The sequence below is a fragment of the Dendrobates tinctorius genome, unplaced genomic scaffold, assembly GCF_039654945.1.
Source record: "Dendrobates tinctorius isolate UK_male_01 unplaced genomic scaffold, ASM3965494v1 ptg000108l, whole genome shotgun sequence".
NCBI lineage: Eukaryota > Metazoa > Chordata > Amphibia > Anura > Dendrobatidae > Dendrobates > Dendrobates tinctorius.
In genome coordinates this window covers 8474781-8499867 of record NW_027361776.1, presented here as the reverse complement: position 1 = coordinate 8499867, position 25087 = coordinate 8474781, and the positions used below count along the sequence as shown (strand labels likewise).

The 25087-nt window shown below is 42.2% G+C and overlaps 1 protein-coding gene across 2 annotated transcripts in view; it reads left to right on the top strand.

Moving 5' to 3' along the window:
* TENM2 (teneurin transmembrane protein 2) overlaps positions 1-25087 on the top strand; it is a 6300157-nt gene that overhangs the window by 2855147 nt on the left and 3419923 nt on the right. Inside the window, exons 1-2 of one of the 2 annotated variants that reach the window (XM_073589484.1) lie at positions 15431-15531; positions 16301-16399. In XM_073589484.1, coding sequence (XP_073445585.1) covers positions 16315-16399 — 85 coding nt within the window. In that variant the 5' untranslated portion in view covers positions 15431-15531; positions 16301-16314. Of the gene's footprint in view, positions 1-15430; positions 15532-16300; positions 16400-25087 lie in introns of those variants that run through there. The other variant, XM_073589482.1, reaches the window with a different exon arrangement.

Here is a 25087-nt window from a genome sequence, read left to right as displayed (position 1 = left end):
CGTGTGGCCCGGGCCAAAGAGTGTCAGTGGGCCCCTTTAACATATACCACAAATCATGATCCTCTGATACGGCAGAGAAATATTGGTATAGTACAATGTAAAATACTTCACTTCTTACATGACATGACTGACATCTATTTTAAATTCTCCAATAGCTCAAAAAAAAGGACAGTATATTACTCCATACAGTATTATGGCCACCACATAGTGCGCCATACAGAATAATGAGCCCCATATATTTCTCCATACAGAATAATTGGTCCCATATAATGTTCCATACAGTATATGACGAGCTCCACATAATGCTACAGTATATGTTGGTCCCCATGGATGATGCTCCACTGTCTTATGGGCCCCATTTCTAATGCTCCAGTGTATAATGTGACCCGTAAATGCTGCTCCAGTGTCTGATGTCCCCCATTTGGAATGCTCCAGTATATGATGGGCCAAATGGATGATGCTCCAGTGTATGATGGGCCCCATATCTCATTCTCCAGTGTATAGTGCTCGCCAAAAATTGCTCCCAACCTTTAAAAAGGTTAAATACCTCTCCTTGCTGGGCACTGCTCTACTCTGGACTCCTCAGCGTCAACATCTTCCAGCTCTCTGCACTTGGACTGTTAAGGCAGAGGGCATACAGACGTGATGTCATCGCGCTCTCTGACCTGAATGTCACTGTCAGGAAACGCGGAAGATGTCACGGCAGTGGAGCAGGGAGAGGTAAGTATTGCAAGTGCGGAGGCCATGAGCAAGCGGGGGGCCACTCAAGGGCGCCGGCACTGGAATGGGGCCCCTCATAGTATTCCGGTGTGTCTGACGGCGAGTGGGCCCTCCAACCGGCAGAGACACTGTTGCGTACTATGAGGGGCCCTGTGCCAGTGCAGTCGCCCATGAGTATTCCCCCCCACCTGCTCAGGGAACCGGCACTTTCATCTGCACCTTCCTCTGTGTCACTGTGTAAGGTGGTATAGTATGCAGGAAGGGTCATCTGAGTTTCATCAGAGACAGATTCTGGCTCTGTAGAGTGCGACGGGAATGTAGTGCTGTGGGTGAATGTACCAGCAGAATCATCTAGCAGTGGCTGTGCATCAGTGCACTCCATCTCTGATTCATGTTGGACTGGGGAATTCAGGATTTGACTTGATAGCCCAGGCATGGTATGTGAAAAGAGCTCCATGGAGTAATCTGAAGTGTGTGCTGCGGCATCCCTCACTTTTGGTGTAGGTGAAGGACACAAGGAAAGATGTTGTTCCTGACCAGAAGCCTGCACTTACGACTCTGTGCTTGCAGTATTTGTAACTTCAGAAGAGGAGGCAATAGAGCTGGAGGCTGTTTCGGCAATGTAAGCCAAAACCTGTTCCTGATGCTCCGACTTTAAAAGCGGTTTACCTACTCCCAGAAAAGGGAACCTTAAAGGCCTTCTTGTGCCAGACAATGACGCAGGCTCAACACCTCCTGTCTTAGCTGCTATTGTGCTTTTGCCATAACCAGCAGATCCACCACCACCATCAGTATCAGCTGCGCCCCCACGCCCACATACGCGGCCTCTTCCACCATACCTCCTCATGTTTGGGAAAATGTACCAAAAATACCAGCAGAGATATGGTACTCTATGAGGAGCGTACAGCTGTGTAAGGTGTATGTAACAATTTAAATCTCCCTATATATTTCATTACTCACAGACGCTCTCCAAGAATATATTTGACCGTAATCCGACCAGCAGATATACGGTACTGTATCAGAAGTGTACAGCTGTATACATTTTTGGTGAAACTTTCAATCTCCGTATATTTGTTTCAGGAGTCACACACAGACGCTCTGGCAGTATGTATTTGACCGTAATACAACCAGCAGATATACGGTGCTGTGTCAGAAGCGGACAGCTCTATACTGTGTATTGAAAAATGGAAATGTCCGTATATGTATTTATGGAGTCTCACACACACACACACATGATGACTCTGTATAGATGTGACCGTAAAGTGAGCAGCAGATATACAATACTGTTTGAGAAGCGGACAGCTCAATACAGTGTATGGAGAAATGGAAATGTCCCTATATGTATTTATGGTCTCACACACACGCGATGACTCTGTATACATGTGACCGTAAAGCGAACAGCAGATATACGATACTGTTACAGAAGCGGACAGCTCTATACGATGTATACAAAAATGGAAATGTCCGTCTATGTATTTATGGGGACTCACACACGTGCGCTGTCTCTGTATACATTGGACCGTAATCCAAACAGCAGATATACGATACTGTTTGAGTAGCGGACAGCTGTATATGGTGTATGTATGGACAATTTTAAATCTCCGTCTATTTTTTTACAGAGTCAAACACAGATAGCATGCATCTGTCCGTGATACCAGCCGGTACACGGTAGTGTGTGAGGAGCGTACAGCTCTATACGTTGTAGGTATGGAAAAATGAAAATCTATGTCTATTTTTTTCCGTAGTCACACACAAATGCTGTCTCTGTATAGATTTGACCATAATTAACCCCTTCCTGACATCAGACGTACTATCCCATCCATGGGACCCGGGCCCCTATGCCCATGGACGGGATAGTACGTCTAGCGCGATCAGCGGCGCCCACGTGGTGAGCGCCGCTGATCGCGGCCGGGTGTCAGCTGATTATCACAGCTGACACCCGGCACTATGTCACCCTATAAAACTGTCCCATTAGTTAACCCCTTTAGCGAACCCCTTAAAAAATAAAAATAAAAAACGAAGCAAAAAATAATGATTTATTATCATACCGCCAAACAAAAAGTGCAATAACGCACGATCAAAAAGACGCATATAAATATCCATGGAACCGCTGAAAACGTCATCTTGTCCCCCAAAAAACAAGCTGCCACACAGCATCATCAGTGAAAAAATAAAAAAGTTATAGCTCGCAGAATAAAGCGATGCAAAAATAATTATTTTTTATATAAAATAGTTTTCATTGCATAAAACCGATAAAACATAAAAAACCGACCTAAATGAGGTATCGCTGTAACCATACTGACCCGAAGAATAAAACCGCTTTATCAATTTTACCGCACGCGGAACGGTGTAAACGTACTCCCCCAAAAGAAATTCATGAAACGCTGGTTTTTGTTCATTCTGCGTCCCAAAAATCGGAATAAAAAGCGATCAAAAAATGTCACGTGCCCGAAAATGGTACCAATAAAAACATCAACTCGTCCCGCAAAAAATAAGATCTCACATGACTCGGTGTGTCAAAATACGGAAAAATTATAGCTCTCAATATGTGGTGATGCAAAAACTATTTTTACAATAAAAAGCGTCTTTTAGCGTGCGACAGCTGCCAAAAATAAAAACCGCCATAAATAGTAAATCAAACCCCCCGTTATCACCCCCTTAGTTAGGGAAAAATAATAAAATTTAAAAAATGTATTTATTTCCAGTTTTCCATTAGGGCTAGGGTTAGGGCTAGGGTTAGGGTTAGGGTTAGGGCTAGGGTTAGGGTTAGGGCTAGGGTTAGGGCTTGGGTTAGGGCTGAGATTAGGGTTAGGGGTGTGTTGGGTTCGGGTTGGAATTAGAATTGGGGGTTTCCACTGTTTGGGCACATCAGGGGCTCTCCAAATGCAACATTGCGTCTGATCTCAATTCCAGCCAATTCTGAGTTGAAAAAGTCATATGGTGCTCCTTCCCTTCCAAGCTCTGCCATGCGCCCAAACAGTGTTTTACCCCCACATGTAGGGTATCAGCCTACTCAGGACAAATTGCAAAACAATTTTTGGGGTCCAATTTCTCCTGTTACCCTTAGGAAAATAAAAAATTGGGGGCAAAAATATCATTTTTGTGGAAAAAAATGATTTTTTTTACTTTCACGTCCGAGCGTTATAAACTTCTGTGAAGCACTTGGGGGTTCAAAGTGCTCACCACACATCTAGATAAGTTCCGTGGGGGGTCTAGTGTCCAAAATGGGGTCACCTGTTGGGATTCAATAGTTTAGGTACATCAGGGGCTCTCCAAACGCACATGACACCCGCAGACCATTCCATCAAAGTCTGCATTCCAAAATGGCACTGCTTCCCTTCCGAGCCCCGACGTGTGTCCATACAGTAGTTTTCTCCCACATATGGGGTGTCAGCGTACTCATGACAAATTGGACAACAACTTTTGGGGTCCAATTTCTCCTGTTACCCTTGGGAAAATGAAAAAATTGGGGACTAATTGATCATGTTTGTGGAAAAAATACGATTTTTTTATTTTCATGCCCGGGCATTATAAACTTCTGTGAAGCCCTTGGGGGTTCAAAGTGCTCACCACACATCTAGATAAGTTCCTTAGGGGTTCTCGTTTCCAAAATGGGGTCATTTGTGGGTGTTTCCACTGTTTAGGTACATTAGGGGCTCTCCAAAGGCAACATGACACCCGCAGACCATTCCATCAAAGTCTGCATTCCAAAACGTCACTACTTCCCTTCCGAGCCCTGACGTGTGTCCATACAGTAGTTTTCTCCCACATATGGGGTGTCAGCTTACTCAGGACAAATTGGACAACAACTTTTGGGGTTCAATTTCTCCTGTTACCCTTGGGAAAATAAAAAAATTGGGGAAAAATTGATCATGTTTGTGGAAAAAATACGATTTTTTTATTTTCATGCCTTGGCATTATAAACTTCTGTGAAGCCCTTGGGGGTTCAAAGTGCTCACCTCACATCTAGATAAGTTCCTTAGGGGGTCTAGTTTTCAAAATGGGGTTATTTGTGGGGAGTTTCCACTGTTTAGGTACATTAGGGGCTCTCTAAAGGCAACATGACACCCGCAGACATTCCATCAATGTCTGCATTCCAAAACGTCACCACTTCACTTCCGATCCCCGACGTGTTCCCATACAGTAGTTTTCTCCCACATATGGGGTATCAGCATACTCAGGACAAATTGGACAACAACTTTTGGGGTTCAATTTCTCCTGTTACCCTTGGGAAAATACGAATTTTTTATTTTCACGCCCGGGCGTTATAAACTTCTGTGAAGCACTGGGGGGTTCAAAGTGCTCACCACACATCTAGATAAGTTCCTTGGGGGGTCTAGTTTCCAAAATGGTGTCATTTGTTGGGGGTTTCCACTGTTTAGGTACATCAGGGGTTTTCCAATCGCAACATGGTCTCCGATCTCAATTCCAGCCAAAAACGTCAAATGGCGCTGCTTCCCTTCCGAGCTCTGCCATGCGCCCAAATAGTGGTTTACCCCCACATGTGGGGTATCAGCATACTCAGGACAAATTGCACAATAACTTTTAGGGTGCTGTTACCCTTGGAAAAATAAGAATTGAGGGTGAAAAGATCATTTTTGTGGAAAAAATATGATTTTTTAATTGTACGGTTTTATGTTATGAACTTCTGTGAAGTCCTTGGGGGTTCAAAGTTCTCACCACACATCTAGATAAGTTCCTTAGGGGGTCTAGTTTCCAAAATGGTGTCATTTGTGGGGGTTTACACTGTTTAGGTACATCAGGGGTTTTCCAATCGCAACATGGTCTCCGATCTCAATTCCAGCCAAAAACGTCAAATGGCGCTGCTTCCCTTCCGAGCTCTGCCATGCGCCCAAATAGTGGTTTACCCCCACATGTGGGGTATCAGCATACTCAGGACAAATTGCACAATAACTTTTAGGGTGCTGTTACCCTTGGAAAAATAAGAATTGAGGGTGAAAAGATCATTTTTGTGGAAAAAATATGATTTTTTAATTGTACGGCTTTATGTTATAAACTTCTGTGAAGCCCTTGGGGGTTCAAAGTTCTCACCACACATCTAGATAAGTTCCTTAGGGGGTCTAGTTTCCAAAATGGTGTCATTTGTGGGGGGTTTCCACTGTTTTTGTACATCAGGGGTTTTCCAATCGCGACATGATGTCCGATCTCAATTCCAGCCAAAAACGTCAAATGGCGCTGCTTCCCTTCCGAGCTCTGCCATGCGCCCAAATAGTGGTTTACCCCCACATGTGGGGTATCAGCATACTCAGGACAAATTGCACAATAACTTTTAGGGTCCTGTTACCCTTGGGAAAATAAAAATTGGGGTGAAAAGATCATTTTTGTGGAAAAAATATGATTTTTTAATTGTACCGCTGTACGTTATAAACTTCTGTAAGCCCTTGTGGGTTCAAAGTTCTCACCACATATCTAGATAAGTTCCTTGGGGGGTCTAGTTTCCAAAATGGGGTCACTTGTAGGGGGTTTCCACTGTTTAGGTACATCAGGGACTCTCCAAACGTGACATGGCGTCCGATCTGAATTCCAGCCAATTTTGCATTGAAAAAGTCAAACGGCGCTCCTTCCATTCTGAGCTCTGCCATGCGCCAAAACAGTCGTTCCCCCCCACAAATCAGGTATCAGCATACTCAGGACAAACTGCACAATAACTTTTGCAGTCCAATTTCTCCTGTTACCCTTGGTAAAATAAAAAAAATTGAACCTGAAGTATTTTTTTTGTGAAAAAAAGTTAGATGTTCATTTTTTTTTAAATATTCAAAAAAATTCCTGTGACGCACCTAAAGGGTTAATAAACTTCTTGAATGTGGTTTTGAGCACCTTAAGGGGTGCAGTTTTAGAATGGTGTCACTTTTGGGTATTTTCTATCCTATAGACCCCTCAAAGTGGCTTCAAATGTGATGTGGTCCTAAAAATAAAATGGTGTTGTAAAAATGAGAAATCGCTGGTCAACTTTTAACCCTTATAACTTCCTAACAAAAAAAAATTTTGGTTCCAAAATTGTGCTGATGTAAAGTAAACATGTGGGAAATGTTAGTTATCAAGCTTTTTGTGTGCCGTATCTCTGTGATTTAAGGGCATAAAAATTCAAAGTTGGAAAATTGCGAAATTTTCAACATTTTTGCCAAATTTCCGTTTTTTTCACAAATAAACGCAAGTTATTTGAATGAAATTTTACCACTAACATGAAGTACAATATGTCACGAGAAAACAATGTCAGAATCACCGGGATCCATAGAAGCGTTCCAGAGTTATGACCTCATAAAGGGACAGTGGTCAGAATTGTAAAAATTGGCCCGGTCATGAACGTGCAAACCACCCTTGTGGGTGAAGGGGTTAAACAGCAGATATAGGATACTGTTTGACAAGCGGACAGCTCGATACGGTGTATGTATTCAAAATTTTAATTCTCCGTCTATTTTTTAACGGAGTCACACACACGCGCTGTCTCTCGTAATCAAACAGGAGATATAGGATACTGTTTGACAAGCGGACAGCTCGATACGGTGTATGTATGGAAAAATTTTAATTCTCCATCTATTTTTTAACGGAGTCACACACACACGCTGTCTCTATATAGATTTGACTGTAATCAAACAGCAGATATAGTATACTGTTTGACAAGCAGACAGCTCTATATGGTGTATGTAAAAATTGAAATTTCCGTATATATATTTACGGAGTCTCACACACACACGCTGTCTCTGTGTAGATTTGACCGCAATACAAACAGCAGATATACAATACTGTTTGATAAGCAGACAGCTCTATACGGTGTATATATGGAAAAATGAAAATCTCCGTCTATCTTTTTACGGAGTCACACACAGAGAGCATGTATTTGTCTGTGATACCAGCCGGTACACGGTAGTGTGTGAGGAGCGTACACCTCTATACGGTGTGTGAAAAAATGAACACTCACTAACTTTGCAGACAAAACTAATACAAGTTTTTGTGCTTTGAAAAAAGCAGTCTGCACAGCAGTGTGCACACAACAGTGCAGCTATCAGGTAGCCTTATAAGGCAGCCTAATAACCACCAGCACTGCTGCACACAAAAGTGTGAAAAAATGAACGCTCGGTAACTGTGCAGACAAAAGGAATAAAATTATTTTTGCTTTGAAAAAAGCAGTCTGCACAGCAGTGTGAAAACAGTAATGCAGCTATAAGGTAGCCTTATAAGGCAGCCTAATAACCACCAGAGCTGCTGCACACCAAAATATCCTCCCCTGTCACTGCACACTAACTGTTGTGTTGCACAGTGAAAATCGCTATCAGCAGAAGCACAGTTTTTTTCCTGCCTAAACACTCTCCCAATTGAGAATGAGCAGCAGCAACCTCTCCCTATGCTAAGATCGGCAGAAGTAAGATGGCGGTCGGTGTTCAGGGCTTTTATAGCCACTGTGACACCACACAAAGCCAGACAATCACTGCAATCTTCTGCATCCAACTGTCTTGCATCCAAACACACATATCCTGGAAAACATATAGCAAAATTATAAATAATGTATATATACAGATATTCCACAATTTTGATTGCAATGTAAGGTGGTTTGCTGTTTTTGAAGCAATTAGCAGCTTCCAATACCCACTGTTAGCTACATAGTAAACGTGTCTCATCCAGTGCAAGGAAGGACAAGAGAATTAAAACTTGTAAACTGTGAAGCAGATACATAGTCAAACCCAAATTGTAATCTATTCTGATCCAGTCTTTCTTCAGATTATAACTGTTGCAATTCTGTACTAAATTGAATTTATTAAAGGTTTATAGTAAAATGGGAATACTGCTTAAAACCGTGCGAGTGATGCATTTAAACACAGTTTTACTTTTCTCTTTTTAAACTCCTACACGGCCATCTTCAATGGTTTAATTATTTTGATCAGCATTATTATAATCATAAAATGTCATCTTGAGAAAATGGTAATCTAATCATTATTATATTTCAATGTCACCTTTGTCAACTCATGCCTAACTTTCATTAAACATGCTTTCATCAATTCAGTAATTAAACATAATTGTGATATGACCAGCAATTCTCTATAAGTAGTTTGCCCAAAAGGCCCAAATGTTGTCTGAGGCACAAATTATTTTGTAACTGCAATGGATGCAATTTGCTACATATTCCACACTTCAAAATACGCTATGTAGAGCTGTAGTTTTGTCGACGGCAATTCTATTTAACGGCCAACTGTTTGTTATTTTTAATAATTTATATTTTGCTTAAGAACTTTCATGCAATGATGCTTAACTATCATGGTTCATTTTTCTAATGTTCTCTCAAAAGTAATAATGTGATCAGAAGTATTTACCCAGCGGTATCAGCAGTTTACCTTTAATGCCTTCCTATCACTTTCCATTATATTCAGATGTCCCATAGACACTATTGTAGCTGAACATAGCAGAGTCAAATGAACAGTAAGTATGTCCCCTCAACATTAGCGATGAGCGAACATCAATGGCTCCCTCCTTATGTGGCAAGCTATAGCGTTTACCGAAGAAGCTGCATTGGGAACCCGGATACCTGGATTAGCTGAGTCAAAGCCACAACACACAGGTTATCCATGCATGTGTTGTGACTATTACACAGCCACGACACATGTAGCTGTGGCACTGAACACCTAATCATTGGGAGCGCTCCAGGTTCCCGATGCAGCTTCTTCGGTAAGCGCTAAAGCTGGGCCGAAAAAGGAGGGAGCCGGCGATGTTCTCTCATCTCTACTCAATATCAATCACCATGTATAGGAGAGCAGTAAATATGCAACTAAAATTTAGCAGGATAAACACAAACTCATAATATATGAATACAGGCTGTCCATAGTCTTAGAGCAAAATGAGATCTGCAATGCTATATTGGAAAGGTCATCAAGCTTTCCCATCCATTAACTCCAAACATGAGTCACAAAAAATATTGTATAGGAAGCAGAACTGCTGTTAAATAAGAATCTTTTACTTGCTACGGATTTATAGTATTTCTTTCAAAAAGTAAAAACATTGTGAGTTAACAAATAACTCAACTACAATAAAAGCACATAGGCGCCTAAGGGAAGGCTCCTGCATTTTTCATTGCCCCCCCCGTTACACATCAGCAATGCGTGTAGCGTGTGCATTGAAAAAAATTCCAGTCACTGTCTTCCCCCGTTCCTATCCCTGCTGCAGTCCTCTCCTGCATCATGCCACCACTCACAGCTGCGACCAGCCCGCTCACACAGCATCTCTTGTGTGGATTGGAGGTCAATTCCTCAATTTAAGTTTATGAGACTCTGAATGAGCTCTCATAGGCTTACATTAAGAACAGAAATAATGGTCTTCAGTGTGAGCTAACACAAGAGCTGAAGTCACATGATGAATGCTAGGACCGGAGCAAGGCTAGAAACAGCAGAAGACAGCAACTGGTTAGTATTTTAATGCACACACTACAAAGACTTTACTAACTGATAAAAAAGAGGGCAAAAAAAATTACCAGAGTACTTGCTTATTAACAATTGAAATTGCAACCCTTTTGTCTGTTTAGCAAGGCTCAAATATTGAGCAGATGCAGGTGCCTCTCACAAAATTAGAATATCATCAAAAAGTTAATTTATTTCAGTTCTTCAATACAAAAAATGAAACTCATATCATATAGAGTCATTACAGAGTGAACTAATTCAAGTGTTTATTTCTGTTATTGTTGATGATTATGGCTTACAGCCAATGAAAACCCAAAAGTCATTATCTCAGTAAATTAGAATAATTGACAAAAAAAATCTGCAAAGGCTTCCTAAGCTTTTAAAAATGTCCTTTAGTCTGTTTCAGTAGGCTCCACAATCATTGGGAAAACTGCTGACTTGACAGATGTCCAGAAGGCAGTCACTGACACACTCTGCACAAGGAGGGTAAGACACAAAAGGTCATTGCTAAAGAAGCTGGCTGTTCACAGAGTACTGTATCCAAACATATTACTGGAAAGTTGAGTGGAAGGAAAACGTGTGGTAAAAAAAGGTGCACAAGCAACCGGGATAACCGCAATCAGTGATGGTTTGGGGAGCCAGGCCATCTGCTGGTGTAAGTCCACTGTGTTTTATCAAGATCAAAGTCAGCGCAGGGTCTTTTCCTACATTATGCTGCTATTAAAGAGAATCTGTCAGGAGGTTTTGATTTTTCAGAAAAAATCAAAACCTCCTGACAGATTCTCTTTAATAACCTCATTGACAGCATGCCAAGACATGTAAGTGCAATGATTTCTAAGCTTGGTGCTAAGGCTGGTTTCACACTTCCGTTTTTGACTATCAGTCAAAATCCGCCGTTTTGCAAAAAAAACGGATCCGCCATTTTTTTGGCGGATCCGTTTTTTTCCCCATTGATTTGCATTACCGGCGGATCTTGACGGATGGCCATCTGTTGGATCCATTTTTTTGCGGATCCGTCAATTTTTTTGCTTCCACCGACATGCCTGGATGGACCATGCAACGTTTTTTTTGGTGCAGGACCCGCATTTTATAGTGCGCATGCCCGGAGGAATGAAGTCAGCCGGAAATTTAACCCTGAAATAATTTCTGGCGGACAGAAAAAATTCTCTCTCTCATCGGATCTGTAAAAAAAAACGGTCCGGTGGCATCCATTGACATCAGTTAACAACGGATCCGCTTTCCTCCATTTTGGCGGATTTTAGCTGACACAAAAAAAACTGAAGTGTGAAACAGGCCTAAGACTCACAATTGAATTCATTGTGATGTCTTTTGAAAAAAAAAATATTTTTCCATTTTCTTCATCATTTACAAATCATTAGCATGTCTGTTGAGCCTGTGATTTCCATAAGTCCATGACTTTTTCCTTCTCTGTGTTTCAATTTCAATGTTAAGGAGTGTAGGTAAAAAAAGGTAACAACCAGCTGCAGAAATCCAGTTGACATTTTGCCTTAGGCCTCATTTAGACATCCGTGTTGCACGTATGTCATCTATCAGTGTTTTAACAAGCACCCATTATAGTCTATGAGACTGTTCACATGTTCATTTTTTTCACAGTCCTTGTGTCTGTGCAAAGCTCATGGGGACATGTCCATTTCTCTTCTGTATCTTGGATTAAAACATGTTCCAATACAAGTTTCTGAGTCTGTGACTAACACGTACAACACACAGATGGTATCAGTCAGTGTGCCATCGGTATGCTGTACATATATAAAGGGGATATTTCAGCAGGTTTTTGGTATGCAACCTGAGGACAGCATGAGGTAGGGGTTATAACACAGAATTTACCAATGTATCACATGCATTGGCTGTGTACTGGTGTTTACTTAGACTGACTAGCTGGCACACGGGCACTCGTATGACTCCTCTCACTGCGGTGATAAGAAGATTTTTGTCTATAGAATATATACAGAGACTGGTGTTGGCAGGGTTAGCTTTATCAGCTCTGCTGCATTGCTAAATCTAAGAACTATGATTGTGTCAGAACAGCTGCACACAGTAAACTAAGTGACACATCACTGGATTCAAGGTCTCTTTACCTACATCGTGCTGCTTTCAGATGAGGTATCAAAATCCTGATGATAGATTTTATTTAACACTGCAAAGAATAGGAGAAGTTTTCTCATCCATTTATTTAGCTATATGTGAAAAACACTGATGACATAATGATGGTAAAAACGGACACACGGCCCATGCACTGATGACACACTGATTCAAAACACTGATGACACCGTAACCATTTTTTCACAGACATGGATGTGTGAATGAGGCCAGGATAGGAGTGCACTGATACAGAGGAGACCAGGCCCCGGCTGACATGCTGGGCTACGTATCAGCCACTATGGCTGCTGAGATGGTAGTTATTCCCCTGGTTTGAATGATCAACGAGTAAATTTTGTGCAGGTTTACCTGTTTTTCTCTAAAAAGACTCAATCCTTTTCATGTCACAAAATATTTCACTGTCAGTAAATTGCAATGGAGGTGTGAAAAAAGCGTTTGTGTAGGTAAGGCCTCTTTCACACTTCAGTTTTTTGTGTCAGTTAAAATCCGCCAAAAGGACGGATAGCGGATCCGTTTTAGTACTGATTACAACGGATGCCCCCCGTCCGTTTTTTTGACGGATCCGCAAAATGAAGAATGTTAAAGGAATCGCAGCCTGGAAAAGGAGAGAGAGAGAGAGTATTTTTTTTTTGTCCGGCACCCAGACAGAATTTCGGGTTAAATCAGTGTCTGGAGGATCCGACGGCCAAAATAACATTGCAAGCTCCGTTTGGAAGTCTTTGAGGATGTTGACGGACAGCAACATTTTGGCGGATCCGCACAAAAACGGATGCAACGGACGGCAATCCGTCAAGATCCGCCAATAATGAAAGTCAATGGGGAAAAAAACGGATCCGCAAAGAAAAATGGCGGATCCGTTTTTTTTCCAAATCGGTGGATCTTGACTGATTGTCAAAAACGGAAGTGTGAAAGAGGCCTAAGCTGGTCACAAAGTTACTGTGATTTTTATCTTGAATGTCAGCACTTTATGCAACGTCTATAAAAGTATCCGTTCACCGACTTTAAAAAGAATGGTATGATATGCTTTTTTAGAAGGGAATGATTGCAATACGAAATACTCTATACAGCCTCTGTTGCTGAATTAAGAATGAGGCATATATATTGGATCACCTCCATGTTTTAGAAATATGACCTTGAGCTTATACAGTATAATGCATTATGTGTGTTTGATGATAGCCCTGCGTTCACTTCAAAACTAATCACTGCACACTTTCCGCAAAATATGGATTGTATTACAACATATGAGTTTTAACATTGCAGCTGTTAAAAGAGAAAAATCAAAATCCAAAGTTTGACATGCTTTGTATTAGCCAGCCAGATATTTGCATAGAGGGGTATAACTAGCGCGTAATAGGTGAGGGGGTTGCAGTTGTACGTGGGCATTTGAGCCCAGGGGTGCACAAAAGACTCCTTTAGCCCATACAAGAATACCAATTCTATTAAAGAGCAGTGTTACTGATAATGTGCAAGAGTTAGAGTGGTACCTAAGCACTTGACCCTGGGAGGGACCCAAAGGAAACCTTTGGCCCACATAAGAATACCAATTTTATTAAGTCCAGTGGTACTGGGGGCCCTGTTGGAACTTTTGCAATGGAGCCTATGAACTTGCATATCTACGTATGGCAGAATGGTGTAATGGCAGTAAGCCAAAACATATTACCATCTCAGAAGTACTAAAGGCATCAATGGTAATTTTTTTTTTATTTCATACTACCTTTCATCGTTGTAGCCCTGTACAAAGCCAAAAATTAACATCCACATACCTTGGTGCCAAAGTCTTATTGAGGTCACTTCCTAGGTAACGTGAGAAACAAGGATCAGACACATGTCCTTATTCTACATAACAATATATTTTTCGTTTTCAGACTATTTGTTCTGAACAACAAACACAAAAATAAACAGTTACAAAAATCAAAACACTTGCAGTTCCGCACTTAGGAAATTCTCCCACAAGTGCTGCTGAACGCTATAAATGTAGCAGAGAAGAGAAAATTGCTATGTGTAAATGGACAATTGAACTGATTGAAATACATTTTGTCTGCCAGAAAGTTTATCTGACCTGCATGGTTTTTTTTGTTTTTTTTTTTCCCCCATGTATGACAATCATCATTATTACTATTGTAGAATGAAATGGTGATCTGGGCAAAGAATACAAAAAAATGTAATGCAATTTATTTTGTCTCAATGGTATTTTTTTGTGCACAACTTTCTCAGGTCTAATGAAATATCTGGGTGCGATACATTTAAATGATAGGTATCGTTTAAGGTCCAATCAGACAATCTACTGCTCCTGGCTTCTGCCATTACCTTTTGATACTAATTAATACTATTTGCACTCATGGCCGCTGCACACTAAATGCCGATCCAAAGGTTTATTTGTATTTGTAATCCACCATTATCCTATTAAGCTTCTTTTTATAAACCTGGCATGCAAATTGCATTGAGGCTGTGATCAGTTTAATCAAAATGAAGCAGAAATAACTAAGGGTGCTGATTTAAGACTACATTTCCATCTCCAAAATGATGCACAGTAATTACCAAGCGTCCGGGTATGCTCAGAGAAAAGGAATGCATAAATGCTGACAGCTCTGGAGAATTTTCTTGTATAGAATCTCGAAGCAAATACAAAATGTTGACAGTCCTATCAGTCAGACAAAAGGCCTAGCCAAAATGGATGCACGTGAAGAGGTGGCAGCACAATGTGACCTTATTAATATTTATACAATATGATAATTAGGAGAGAAGTGGGATACAGTTTATGTATTTGTAAACCCTGCTCAATTCACCATTAAAATGTTTTTCAATTCACACATCATACGCTAATTAGCAAATATCTAATTAGTGTTAGAAGATTAATTGCTCATGGGGTTTATTGAGGCTTTCATACGAAAAAAAAGAGTGGTCTTTTAGTTAAAATGACTAAGGTATAGTAACTCCCAACATAATACGTTTAATTGATTTGTTTTCAGGACATTGAAAAAATAAATACAATGCAAGAACATAATGGAATCATTTGCCTGTGACAATGTTTGATAGCTCTAGGGCTACAAAGTTAACAGACAACATTCTCCTCTTTATAGAAATTATTACGCGCATAAATAGTGATTGGTATGAGGCTCGGCACAGGCATAGAACAGATTTCCTAGGCAACCATTTTCTTTGATTTTGCCTACTATTATGCTTCGGAGAACACAGTGGTTGCCTACATGTAGCCATGTCAACTGTCATTGTTTTGAAAGCTCACACATCCTGTGATATCCGTCTCACCAGCCTGTTAATTCAGAGCCAGGTGAGTCTGACACAAATCCTCATTTTTGGGGAGCATACATTGTTTCTTTCACTTTCACATTTATCAGATTCTATCCGAATGTTATAGAAACAGGCTTCGGCTACAAATATTTGTATTTCCTATGCTCTTTGCAGATGAATGGGAATTTGTTCTGAATTCCCTTCAGACTATTTCATGAAGCAATATAAATTAACCCTTGTTCTATCAGTGATACCCCTTCCTCCCCCAGAACACAGTTCGGGCACTAACATTCTCCTGAATGCAGCAGTTATTGTATGTATGACAATGTGTTTTAGTGAAAGTCGATTGATATTACCCATTATAGCATCCATAACGGAGAAACCATAATAGTCTTTTAGATGTAGGTGAACCCACTGAGTTTTTGAATAAGAACACGCTCCAAGAAAACGTTAGCAGTGTTTCTCATGAAACATGTCTTTGGCTTTTGCTTAGATGTTTTTGTGGCGACTTGCCAGTCAGTGTCTTCTTTTTAAAAAGCAGTGTACATAGTGGGTGAAATCTGCCTGAAAACATGCCATGTCCACATACCCTTACTCTACGTCCCCATAATGTTGCAGATTTTCTGCAAGTATCAGGTAATTTAGGTGACTTGCTTTTTTGTCATTACCGTTTTAGTGCACTTTTTACACGCTTTGTTGTCTTGTTTTTGTCTCTTTTTGAATGTCATGCATTTAATAAAGCTGCTTTCTTTATAGTCATGTGTGGATCACATGCATTTTTAGTGCATTTCTGTGTTTTTTACTTGCAGATCTTCCGCAGCTAATGCAATGGAGAAAATCTGGAAATAAAACTCAGCATACCAGCAAAAAAAAATTGCCATGTTACAGATCTCAAGAATACACCACAGGTCAGTTTATGCAGCATAAAAAAAAAGTGTAGAATTCTAAGTTTCGCTACTAATTTAAGCTACATTTACACATCTATTTGAGTGTAAGGCCTCATTCCAAAGTCTGTTATTCGCATACATGTTCTTTTCACATTTTCATGGATAAATCGCATACCTATTATAGTCTATGGGGCAGTTCACATGTCTATTCTTTTTGCCGACCGAGTAATGGTAAAAACTGACCCAAACCAAACACTGATGAAAAATGCTGATGAATTCAGACCATTTTTTGCATGTATGAAAAATCTCTGGAGTCTGAATGAGGCCTTGCCATCCGAGAGAAATGGACTGATTTTTTTTCTAATGTGTTATCCTAATTGCATCCATTTGTTTCACTGAAGCAGGTAGATAGCTTCAACTTTTTTATTCTTTGACTATTAATGTATTGCCACATTCAGTATTTTTCCTCTGATTGTTCCTCACCTGAATTTGGCTTACAAATAGAGATGAGCGAACCCGAACTGTAACGGACACCTAGTATACAATGCTGAACTCCGAACACTGACTTCTCCTGGAGTTTGGATGCTGAGGAGAGTGCAAGAGCACCCTACCTGTTACTATGACCATTTTATAGAACCAAAGTTCGGGTCCCTATAGACTTCTATGAGTTTGGGTTCAAGTTCATGTACAGTTCTGGTACCCAAACCAAACTTTGGATTAAAGTTTGCTCGAACCAGAAGAACCCGAACATCCAGGGGTCCACTCATTACTACTTTCAAATACTGAACATGGCCTAAGAGAGATCCTCATAGTTTTATTTGCCCCATCTGATCAGCAAAATGGAAAAGAATAGGACATAGGCCACGATCAGTATTTTATATCAGTATTTGCAAGTCAATACCTGGAGTGGGTGAAAAATACAGAAGTGGTGATGTGTTTCTATTAGGGCGCAGTCAGATGGCCATATTACTTTCACGATCACATCACAATGCTCAGACCAGCCATCAACTCTCCTGACCTGAGCTTGACGCTCCAGTCAGGAGAGGCAACGGCCTGTCCTAGTATTGTGATGCAGTCCTCACACGAGTAATACGGCCGTGTGACTGTGCCCTTATACTTTTCCTCTGTCTGTTTCCCTCCTGATTATGGCTTACAAATACTGATGTAAAATACTGACCAAATACTAAATGCATAAACGTGGCATTACACTGAGTCTCTTTGACTAGAAACATGGATCCATTTTTAAAATGGATGTGTGTATTTATAACTGAAAGTCAATGGGTCAGTGCTCTGCCTGAGAAAAAATAGATAGCACTAGGATGTGATTATGTGGCCTTTGGACAAGATTAGACAAGAGTATGAAAAATCATCCAATTTTACTCCACAAAATGTGGACAATTTTCATCCATTTGGCCATCCGTGTGACATCCATGTGTCTTTATTTAACATCTGTGCAACATCCATGTGACATACATATGGCTACCGTATTTATACACCATCATCTTAAAATGTTCATGATCGGATAGTTTCCAATGTTAATAATGGCAATGTATCCATAAAAATCAGATACAATGTTGATGTTCTGTATGTGATTTAATTTTTTTTTTGCATATCGTAGTATTAAAAGGGCAAGTCTCATCCGATGGCCAGAAGAAAATAGTGCACGCTGCAATTTTTTTTCATATGGATACCTGAATCACAGCAAGCCGGCAGTGACAACTATAGAGGACTCCAGGAGACCTTTGGTTGTCATGCCAACTCACTGGTGACCCACGATCACATGACGTGGGTCACTGGTGGGCAGATTTCTGGCGTAATTGCTGGAGCGCTTGTTAAATACCACTGTCAGTGTTTGACAGCGGCATGTAACAGGTTAATAGCATCGGGTGGATAGCATTGTCACCCGCGGCTAATTCGGGCACTTGTCAGCTGGAGCCCACATCAAAGTGAGGGAGTCCAGCATCAGTGTAAATGTATTCCCGATTTTAGAAAGGGGTTAAAAGAATTATCTTATAAGGAGAGAGTGACAATGAGTCCCACATCATTCAAGGAGTAATAAGTTACATAGAAGCAAGTAACAGTCCAATTTTTCTCAATGTCAATCCAAAAGATCAATAGCATTCCACACTGCATGTAACCAATATTAAAAAGATCAGCAGAATAATAAAGTATAATATGGTATGCAAACCCTTTGTTACATAGGAGGTGATACAGACAGAGTTTCAATGTACAGTGCAAATACCCAGGGAATAGGAACAGGGGTTGTAATTATCAAAAACAATTAACATTGACAGTCAAAGAGATAAGTGACATGACATACTGAGCAACATATGATCAAGTGTATGCAAAGGTAAAGTATACAGTGAAGTCACAATGAGTATAAAAAAAAATTTAAATTAAAGAAGTAAAAAAAGACATGGGAAGCCAGATAAACAGAAAAAGGAGAGTAAGATAGCATATTAAATGTAGAGGAGGATGTAAATAAACACTGACCTAAATGTAAAAGTGCAAGTGCAAAAAACAAGTGCAAGTGTAATGTGTATAGCACCCTAACTGAGATTACAAAGGACAGTATGAAAAAAGTAAGGTCCTATTCTATTATAAACCAGTTATAAAAACTGGACATAAAAAAGAGAGAAATAAGGAATGAAATTGCAGGTGCAGTGTGCATACCTCTGAAACCGAAATTAAGGAGGACAATATAAAAGCGAAAAAAGTCCTACTTTATTATAAACTTTAGTGCCGGTGTTACTGCCGTGGCCCACATCCCACTCCTTCTCCTTCCAGCTCCATAGCTGTTCCCTGTAGATGTTGGTTGAGGTTCTCCTTAAAAATAAAGGAGTTATGAGTCAGTCCTAACTCCAGCAGTAACACCAAAAATGAGACAAACCTGTGTGGTCTTACACAAAAAAAAGTCCAAACAGATTCTGGACTGTCCTTGTGTAGAGTGACTAGCCACATAGCCTGTTCAAGACTAATGTTTTCAATTTTCTTAAGGACATCCCCAGTATCTCCAAGATAAGATGGAAGGGTCACTATGATGGATTTGAGATGAAAGTCTAAAAATGTACCTATTATTTCATAAAGTCCTCCTTTACTGACACTGTTGGATGGCGAGGTGGCTATGTTAAGTTATTGTGCACCTTCAGGAGAAGCTAGAAGCAAGGAGTACTTGGATATTCAGGGATAAGTCATCAGTCTCTGATATCTTTGGGTAGGAAACCTTGTTGGAAGGCTTTCTCCATCATAGCCTGCATATGTGCCTGGAAAACAGAAGTAAGGTTGAAGGAGAGTCACTTGGAAAACTCATTATCCCTTAACTAGTGTAATGCTTCATTCTCATACATTGTGGTAGTCCACACTAAAATGCTTTCACCTTTATTGGCTAGTGTGATTACAACTATTTTAAGTTGTCTAAGTTCATGCAGAGCACCCTTTTGTTCCCGGTTACTGTTGTCACTATGTGTATGTAATGGAATCTTGCTAAATTATTCCGTCACCAGTTTGATGAATAATTTTACTTTAGGAAACAAATTCAAGGGGGGAAGTCTCTTCGGTTTTGAGACGAAACTTGCCTTGTTCAGGCGTCAGATCCCTCTCCTCGCTCTCTCCACTCAATTCCTCCTGGATCGCAGTTGACTCGATCCCTCGTGGTCCAATACTCTTCAATAGTTGTTTTTTTATGCAGCTTTTTAGAACTAATTTCTGTGAAAACTAATGTAAATCCTATATGGCTGTGAAGAGATATTTGCTATTTCCTCTGTAGATAGTAGAAAATGGCTGCATTTGGGTTTTGTCACATAGCTTTTCCAAACTTATAAATGCCTGGTTAACAAGCTATATACAGTAAGAGTAAGAGTGGTACGATTACATAGCACTGCAGATTTTCCACTCTAGAAATGCTTGGAGACAGCCCATACATATGCTGTAATCGTATCCATTTCTTATGTTTATTTCTTGAGAAAATAAAAATAGATACAAACTGTGTTTGACGATTTCTTATTCTTAACAGCTTCACGCTACGGCCTCATGCACATCGCAAAGCCCTGATTCAATATTAAATTGCCATATGCCATTGAGTGGCAGCATTACTCATAGAAGAGAATGTGACTTGTATTGCAACATGCTGTGATTTTTGTTTTTAAAGTTCTGTAGAAATCTGTAGAATTAAGGCATATAAATGTAGATAGATTAAGAGGCATACAAAGTTACACTAACGGTACAAGGAAGTCTACGGATGCAAAAAAAAAATGCTTCACATTACAAAACTAGTAATTCTAGGACTCCTATTTACTGAAGAATACACACACGTTATACAGTAGAAAAGTCGAGCTAAAACAGACTGAATAATATGAATTAAAACAGTAGATTTTGTCATCTAATAGCATCTGATCAATTATAAAAATGACACTCTGATAAAACTCTGATTAGTGTGATCTTAGTTTGATCTGATTCTTTTGAATGAAGAGATGATGGGGAAAAAAAATGTCTCCATGTTTTCCATTCTGTCAGTCCATCAAAATCGGACAGCACTCAGATGACACATGAGTACAGTCTGAAGGTTTCCACAGACTTATTGATTGAATGGTCGAGAGATATTTGAATATCAGATCTAACTCAGGCATACAGCAATTTTTTCATCAGATAGACTAAGTTTGAGGAAAAATTTAGACATGTGCATGGCCCATGACTAAAATTGGTCCAAGTGCGATCCATTGTCTTGTCAGATCACCCTCTGACCGAAAATACACCTAAGTGCACAAGCCCTTAAAGTGCAAAATAAAAGTGTAGTTAGTACTTAACCAAGGAGAGCAGGTGGGACATTTTCCCCTGGCACAGCCATCAGGGAGACACTATCGTGCCGACTGATGTGGCAGTCATTGGTGTCTCCCCAGCTGCATTTTGCCACTCTTCGTAGTGGAAGTCGCCAATTCTCTGAGTCTGCTGTATGCAGACAGCCCTTTCAAAATGGTGCAGAGCACCAGATCCCAGAGATCAATTGTACTTGCGTCTTTCAAGTGCGAGTACAATTGAAATCCTGACCTCCAGTACTTCCAGGTCAGGGTGATGTCAGCAACATGATGAGGTCATGTACTCACACTGCTGACATCATTCCTTAGCACTGCATCAGCAGCAGAAGTTTGTTGTGGTAAGTGCTGGAGCTGAAGACACCAAAGGTTTATTATAATCATGGGAAGAAATTTGAGTACACAGTATGAGGAAAGAGGGTGGGGGAATGTATTGGGAGCAAGAAAATTTGAGGACACTGTATCGGGAGCGAGGAGCAGTTGGTTGTGAACATAGTATTGGGAGCAATGAGGAGGGATGGATGTAGACAAAGTATTGGCAGCAAGGGGGGGAAATTTAAGGACACAGTATGGGGAGCAAGAGGGGATTGGTGCTGATACAGTATGGAGAGTGAGGGGAGGGATTTGGAGACAGTATGGAAAGCTAGGTGGTATGCAGTATAGGTAGCGAGGGGTAATGGGTTTGGTCTTGGGCTGAAAGGTGGCAGATGCAGTTTAACAATGATAAATGTAAGGTTATACACATGTGAAGAAGGAATCAATATCACCATTACACACTGAACGGTAAACCACTGGGTATATCTGACATGGAGAAGGACTTGGGGATCCTAGTTAATTATAAACTTACATGGAGCAGCCAGTGCCAGGCAGCGGCTGCCAAGGCAAACAGGATCATGGGGTGCATTAAAAGAGGTCTGGATACACAATGTTAGGCATCAGATTTCTGTCGCTGCACAGCGAGAATCCCGAGCCTTACTTCCAGCGGTCTCCCATTCCTCTCCAGCCGCAGAGGAAGTTGCTCAGCAAACTCATCAGTCCAGGCGCTCTGGCCTGACCAGCTCCGTGGGTTTGCTTGCTGCTGCCACCTCTGGCACATCTATGGCAATACATGCTGCTCAGCAGCAAGATTCTCCAGGGACTAAGTCCCCATGTCAGGCCACTGAGCATGCCCGTGGAGTGAGCTCCCATTGGAGATCGAAGGTCACATGCTCAGGTCCTGCTTATGTTCGGATTGGCCCATCCGAGAAGCCAGGAAGGTCCCGAACGCTCGCGGCTATAAAAGGTTCCCATGGCCGCTCGGCCATGCGCTAGGATAAGACTGTATTTACAGACTATGTGGAGTGAGTGATGTATGCACGTATGAATGTCTCTGGTGAATGACTCATTAAGAAACTCCTACCCTTGGTGCATGTGTTGTGCAGCCTAGCCTGCTAGTGCTCAGGCTTAGGTGTAGGTAGGACGGAGGTTGAATGAGGCATCAGCCCTCACCAGGGACTCAGCACGCCTCAGTGCACGTGCTCCACTTCACAGTCAGCGTCTATAGCGGCACTCGTGACAGCGACGCCGCGCGCTCAGTGGGCCTAGAAGGACTCTAACCCCATGTCCTTGGGGTAGAATTCTGTGGCCGTACACTGTGCCCTCTGTGAGCTAAACAGGCTCCGGCATCTACGTTCAGCGGTTGTGCGACTCTGTGCATTAACAGAGCTCGCACCTGTTCACATTGGGTGACGTAACCCACATGTGACTGTTTTTACACCGCTCTATTCTTCCGCCATTACCTAGCAGCAGTGTACCACCTCTGCATGGTGGACCCCGGTCTGCGAACGCACCTACTATTATTTTTTAATTTGGTGCATTCTGCCAGCTCTAACATTATACAAGCGCCAGGGTCTGGCTAGTAATGGCGGACGAACAGCGACTGCTGCAGTACATTCGGCAGCTGCAGGGCAGGTTGGCGGCTCTCGAGTGTCCAGCCTCAGCAGCGGATGTTACTGCAGTCGCTGTTCAGGCAGCCACAGAGGCTGTCTCCCGTGTGACCACTGCCATCCCTGCCCCGACTTTGTCCTGCCTCCCACTGCCCGAGAAGTTCTTGGGTGATAATGCCTCTTGTAGGGGTTTCGTGAGCCAGTGCTCGATACAGCTGGAGCTGCTGGCAACAAGATTCCCCTCCGAGTCGGCCAAAGTGGGATTTATTATCTCCCTCTTGTCGGACAGGGCTTTGGAGTGGGCCACACCGCTGTGGGAGTGTGGTGATCATGTGGTGCAGACTTCCTCTCGGTTCCTGGACACTGTGAAGCATGTCTTCCTGGGACCACGAGTCACCCATGACACTGCGCTCCGGCTGCTGGCATTGTCACAGGGTTCGTCCATGGTCTGCCACTTTGCCATCCAGTTCCGGACGCTGGCCTCGGAGTGAGAGTGGCCAGATAAGGTCCGCATTCTGGCATTCTGGAGAGGTTTGGCTGGCCATGTGAAGGACGCTCTGGCCACCAGGGAGATTCTTGCTACACTGGAGGAGCTTATCACCGTCTCCACTCGTATAGACCTTCGCTTTGCTGAGCGAAGGTTGGAGCGGACCCAGTGTAGGCAGAGGTTTAGGTTGTCACCTAGTTTTGCTAAACCTGTGGAATCTCCCAATCGGGCGTCGGAGCGTCAGGGGGCTTCCCGTGAGGGATCCAGGCCCCGGCCCGCTCGAGCCCCTGTGATCTGTCATGGTGGCCGGCAGTCCGGTCACTTTGCCAACCAGTGCCCACAGCGGCTGGAAAGACGCTCGCCCGTAGTGGCCGTAGGAGGCGGCTCACTAGAATCCGTGGCGCTTTCCTCCAAGTTGTCCTTTAAGGGGACACTTGGGTTTGGTTCTTCCACTCTGGCGGTGGAGGTTGGCGTGGATTCTGGGGCAGAGGGCAATTTTATGTCGTCAGCCTTCGCTCAATGGCACGCTATGCCCCAGGTTATGATGTCTACAACAGTCACCATCAGAGTGGTGAACGGCGCCACTCTACCCTCACAGATCACCCACCAGACTGCCCCCTTGTTACTCTCAGTGGCTCCATCTCATCAGGAGACGATATCCCTCCTCATCATGCCCAAGGGTATTGACCAGGTACTTCTAGGGGTCCCCTGGTTGCAGTACCACTCCCCCCATATAGAGTGGTCCTCAGGGAGGATTATTGGGTGGAGGAAATCATGTGAGGGTAGATGTCTGAGGGAGTGCATTCAGGTTGCCTCCACCGAGGTTCCAGCAGATCTCTCCTCGCTCCCCAAACTCTATTGGCAGTATGCGGAATTGTTCTCCAAAAAGGCGGCGGAGACCCTTCCACCGCATCGCCCCTATGACTGTCCTATTGACCTCTTGCCTGGTGCTGAGCCTCCCCGGGGTCGAGTCTGTCCCCTATCTCTCCCGGAGACAAAGGCCATGTCTCAATACATCAGGGAGAATCTGGCAAAAGGATACATTAGGAAGTCAGTGTCACCAGCGGGGGCGGGATTCTTCTTCGTCCAGAAGAAAAGCGGGGAACTACGTCCTTGCATTGATTACAGGGGTCTTAACGCCATCACCGTTAAGAATAAGTATCCTCTGCCCCTGATATCAGAGCTGTTTGATAGGCTACGGGGAGCGAGGGTGTTTTCCAAACTTGATCTGCGGGGGGCTTACAACCTGATTCGCATCCGTGATGGGGATGAATGGAAGATGTCATTTAACACCAGGGATGGGCACTATGAATACCTGGTGAGGCCCTTCGGCCTCTGTAATGCCCTGGCCATCTTCAAAGACTTTGTGAACAATATCTTCCGGGATATGCTTACCACCTCGGTTGTAGTCTATCTGGATGATATTCTCATCTACTCACCAGATATTGACTCCCACCAGAGAGATGTTTGCAAAGTTTTCGATCGCCTG